At 34.5% G+C, this 4,933-nt stretch overlaps 1 protein-coding gene across 1 annotated transcript in view; it reads right to left on the bottom strand.

Annotated features, from left to right (window-relative positions):
* Nucleotides 1–4,081, bottom strand: part of LOC111401307 (GTPase HflX) — a 12,636-nt gene extending 8,555 nt beyond the window's left edge. Inside the window, exons 1-10 of the mRNA XM_023028990.1 lie at nucleotides 3,642–4,081; nucleotides 3,077–3,219; nucleotides 2,831–2,947; nucleotides 2,417–2,531; nucleotides 2,198–2,335; nucleotides 1,377–1,472; nucleotides 1,187–1,300; nucleotides 703–771; nucleotides 483–553; nucleotides 310–403 (exon numbers count right to left, since the gene is read on the bottom strand). Of these exons, the coding sequence (XP_022884758.1) occupies nucleotides 310–403; nucleotides 483–553; nucleotides 703–771; nucleotides 1,187–1,300; nucleotides 1,377–1,472; nucleotides 2,198–2,335; nucleotides 2,417–2,531; nucleotides 2,831–2,947; nucleotides 3,077–3,219; nucleotides 3,642–3,998 (1,314 nt within the window). The 5' untranslated portion in view covers nucleotides 3,999–4,081. The remainder of the gene's footprint in view (nucleotides 1–309; nucleotides 404–482; nucleotides 554–702; nucleotides 772–1,186; nucleotides 1,301–1,376; nucleotides 1,473–2,197; nucleotides 2,336–2,416; nucleotides 2,532–2,830; nucleotides 2,948–3,076; nucleotides 3,220–3,641) is intronic.
* Nucleotides 4,082–4,933: the final 852 nt, after the last annotated feature.

Here is a 4,933-nt window from a genome sequence, read left to right as displayed (position 1 = left end):
CTACCACCAAGTGTAATGATCAAAAGGCCCATGTTCTTATATAAAGAAATTGAAGTAAATTTCCTCTTTGAAGGTTTCTTCTTGTTGTTTTAGTTAGTCCATAAACATGCCTCCTCAAGAACCTCTTCGGCTTGATTATGTGATTTTATTATGGCCTATCGTGCTGCCTCTCTAATATAGTAATAAGTGATCTGTCAGGAAATTCTCACACGTCCATATGAAGTTTTGAAGTAGACTAATACTGAGGATGTCAACAATAATTCCAGAAGACACAAGTTTAAAAATTGGTGACCAGAAAAATATCACTACCTTGTTCCAAACCATTAACATTGGGATTGATGACGCTTCAAGTTCTGAAAGAACTTTGTCCACAGCCTCTATCTGTTGTTCTGCCAGTGGATGGCTGAATGACATAGCAATAGACTAATAAGTATACGTTGATGTCATTAGGTCAAATTAATCCATCAAACAATCTATCATACCTAATATCCACCACATGCACCAAAAGTGATGACTCAGAGATTTCTTCCAAAGTTGCCCTAAAGGCAGCAACCTATAGTGAGAAGCACCAATTAAAAGAGCAAGGGTATGATTCTGATTTCAACAGATATAAAGAAGTAACAACCAAATAGAATAGACATGTTTCCCAAACTCGCCATACATAGGAAAGACATATCCATCAACATTAATGACAACACTTACCAGTGTCGTTGGTAACTTTTGAATGAACCCCACAGTGTCCGAAAGAAGAAACTCCTTCCCGTTCTTCATCTAGATAGAAGAACATAGAACAACTTATTAAGTTTTCAAATGTGAAATCAGCATATTTGATTGTAAAACCTAATTTTTAAGAAAAAAGATTAATCTGTTATTCATATGAAATAACTTATAGTAAGCAGGAAGCTGTATAAATGCAATATTATGCATCCATGAAAGCAGCTATATGCAACGCAAATTTTATTCATCCATGAAAGCAGCTATAGGTAAGTAAATATTACTCTAATGTGAGCATTAAAACATGGAATTCCCAAAGTCGAATGCACATCACTGCCAACAAGTAGTATTACATGTCAGGATGATTCACAAAGAACTTGAAAAGAAGATCGATAAATGATAATCTCATTGGGAATATAAACTACTATGTTAAACCAATTTCCCTCAAATTCTTCAAGTGGATTTTCCTAACCTGTACCCTTCTTGTAGTAGGATCAAGTGTTGCAAATAACTTATCCTCTGCAAGAACATCAGCCCCAGTCAACCGATTTAGAAGTGTACTCTTTCCAGCATTTGTATATCCAACCTAGACCAGTACACTTGTAGAGGTAAATTCAAATTGTCATTATAAGCAGACTTTTATACTTAAGGTAATACCCTACCAAAGATACAACAGGAACAGGTACTGCGGTGCGCCGATTCCTGTACTGTTTCCGATGCTTTCGGACTGATTCTATCTCTTTCTTAAGAGCTCCAATCTGAAAAATCCAGAAAGAGTGCATGTCACATGTATGCATATGGCTGATGCAAGGAAGTCAAGCATACAGGTTACAAAGTGCTCATAAAAGACAAAATGCAACTGGTAATTCTAAATTTCAGATAGAAACATTACTATCACAGGGAAACTAAATATTAGGTAATACTGCATGCAATTACAGAAAACTAAGATTTAGTATTGCAATAGGTAACTTCAGTATTATTTACATGATAATATTTGTTAGCTTAATAACATGCAATTTTAAAGAATTGTAGGTTTAATGACAAGTAAAACATATATTTTCTTAGAGTAACCAAGTCTCAAAGAAATCATAACATACATAAGATATTACAATAGATGAAATACAAGTGACCTAAACACCCAGTAAAAACTACATTCAGCTAATAGCTTGAGAGCACCTCCTAGTGTGACAAAATCGCAACATTTACGGAAAAAGCAAAGCCAAAACTTCAGAAAGCTGCCTTCCTAATATAGACAGAATAAAAATCAGGTGGTCTGCTTTAGGATTCTTTATATTCACAGTATAACAGATAAGTTACTTATCAAGGTTTGCAATATGAATTAAGCATCTGTTGAGATAGACTCTGAACAAACTGCAATTAAAGATGAGAAATAGAAAGTGAATGCAGATGAGTCTGAGAGAGTTTAGGTTCAATGATATCTAAGGAAAAATTGACAAAAAATAGCAGAAGGCAAGCAGCATACTTGAGTGCGCAAGATACGCTTGTCCACTTCAATTTGTTTCTCACCCATACCCTTTACTTGGCCTCCAGCCTGACGCTCAAGATGGGTCCACATCCTTGTTAACCGTGGCAACTGATATTCCATTTGCGCCAAGGAGACCTGAAATTTTTTTTCTTTCTTTTTAGTGTCAACATACGGAAAGCTTCGTATGACCTGTACTCTAGCATTAAAATAAATTGCCTGTAAAGCAGCTTCACGGGTGGCAGCTCGCTGGTTGAAAATATCAAGGATGAGGGCTGTGCGGTCACACACCCTAACATCTCCACCAAAAGCCTTTTCCAAATTACGCAATTGCCTGTCTTGTACATTTAAAATAAAAAGGAAAAAAATTAGTAACTCTGGCATATAAACCCTCACAATGAACTAAGAGAGAGAGCTCTGGCAAAATTACATCTCTTGTCCCCTACATCACATGAGAGTAGCTAGAGCTCTTATCAAAAGATTATTTCACACACAGGTGGAAATCAAACTTTCTCAACAGCATTTTCAAAGGTAAAGCATTTCCAGAATAGAAGAAATGGTATTGGAATTTCTCAACAAGGAAAATAAATCTAAGCATTAAATATTGACATAAAAATTTATCAAGAAACTAACCCGGGTGATAGTTCATCATCAAAAATTACAGTCTCAGCATCAAATGCATGAATTGCACTCTTAATTTCTGCAACCTTGCCTGATCCTATGTATGTCCTTGGATTTGCAGTTGCAAGTCTACACCAAATACAACGCAATACCACAAATAACGCAATCTTTGAAATATCATTTACCATATGCAACATCAAATATAATCCACAAAACAACAAATTAGAAAATAATTAATATACCATTCATACAACATACTTTTGATAAGTAGAACCAACAACTAGCAGTCCAGCAGTGTCAGTGAGCTGTGCTAATTCACTGAGTGATTCCTCTATACCAAATGAATCATCACTATCACCTTTTCTCGCAACCCCAACGATGTATGCTTTCTCTTCAAAAACCTGTATTGTTCTTTTCCATTCACCACTTTAACATATATAGATCACACTTAAAAGTCTTGTTATACATCTTTGGTTAGTTTCCAGTGCAATATTTTACCAAAACCCACTGCAGTCTAAAATTTTCAAATAGTAGAAAAGGCCTATTGAAGATAAAAATCCCACGTCACTTAAATATAAGCATCATAATCACTTGACCTTTCAAGAGAGAACTGCATCAAGAACTGGACATTTTAGAAGAGCTCAAAAACCTCAGACGAATAGTAGGATTTCGAAATTGGCGCAGTCACCATCTTGCCGGACGCGTAAATATAATGTTGCTTAAATATAATATAATAACGAACCGTTTAATGTCTTGGTAAAATCAATCACTCAGTTAGAACAGTATCTTCACTAAAAACCTAGATTAAAGAAAAAGAACCAACCTCTCTTCCGTTGCACAATTTGAACCGGCTATCACTATCTTTTTCCCCTACATTTCGCTTCTTTTCCGATGAATTTTGATTTCGAGTTTCTTCTTTAAAAGCTTCCTCCTCTTTTAACCTACCACTTGCAATTTCATGGCCCTCAAAGGCTGCGTTTTGCTCCTCAACGGTGTCATCGGGGTTCAAAACTTCAATTTGATCCTGATGAAGAACCCTGGTATAACATATACATGAACTGAAATTTTGGCTATGGCGTTTTAGAGTGAAAACTTTCGAATTCCATCGGGGAATGAAATTTGGTTCACGGATCAGAATCGGGGATTTGAGGATTGTGGAAAAGCATGAACATGAGCTCATTGGTAATCAATTATTTTGGTTGCTGTGGTGTGGAGAGCTCAATTGATTTGCGTATTTATAGTTATTACACGATAAATACAATAGATTTGCTCATGAAATTATCTATAAGAAATTTAAAATTCAACTAGGAATAAGGTCCCGTTTGGTAGGGATTTTTTGTCCAAAAAAATTGATTTTTTGATCGTTATTTTACTATTCAAGCCGTAATTTTTGACTTCTTCTCTCACATGTGGACCCCACTTTTCTTCTAACGGTCAAAAAATCAATTCTCAAAATTCCTATCAAACGAGCCCTAAGAGGTTTTGAATAATTAAATAGTGGAATTTGCACGGTCAGTCCTCAATTTTTTACCCTTATTGAAACTTATACTCTAACTTATTTTGTTCAAAGGCATTGTTTCTTTATGTTTTAGTTGGGTATTTAGGCCATGTTTGATAGGAAATGAGTTCCAGGGAATTTGGAAAATATTTGAACATTTTCCACCGTTTTTATGTTTGATACCACAAAATTTTCCATGGAATTCCTTTTCTTGGTTTGGATGCCACCTAGACATTTTCTAGCTTTTTGATGAAATGAATGGTGAGAATTCATTTTTCAGTCTACTGTAGCAATTTTTTTTTTTTTTTTTTAACAATGGAAACAAATTCTAAGAATTATTGTAAAAAAATATTTTCCTTTAATTGGCAATTTCCATATAAAACAAAGTCAAACGAACACTAAAAGATAGATGATTTTCTTGAATTTTTTTTGGACAATGGAAACAAATTTCATCGCCAATACTAGTAAAATATATTCCTTTAATTGAAAATTTTCATGTCAAACAAAGCTAAACGAACAACAGAAAAACACTTTTATTTCAATATTTTCCACTTGAAAAATTATACCAATTAAACACAATAAGGCATCGTTTGATTGGCAATTTATTTCCATGAAAA

This window comes from Olea europaea, chromosome 10, assembly GCF_002742605.1.
Source record: "Olea europaea var. sylvestris chromosome 10, O_europaea_v1, whole genome shotgun sequence".
Lineage (NCBI taxonomy): Eukaryota > Viridiplantae > Streptophyta > Magnoliopsida > Lamiales > Oleaceae > Olea > Olea europaea.
This window is presented reverse-complemented; position numbering and strand designations above follow the sequence as displayed.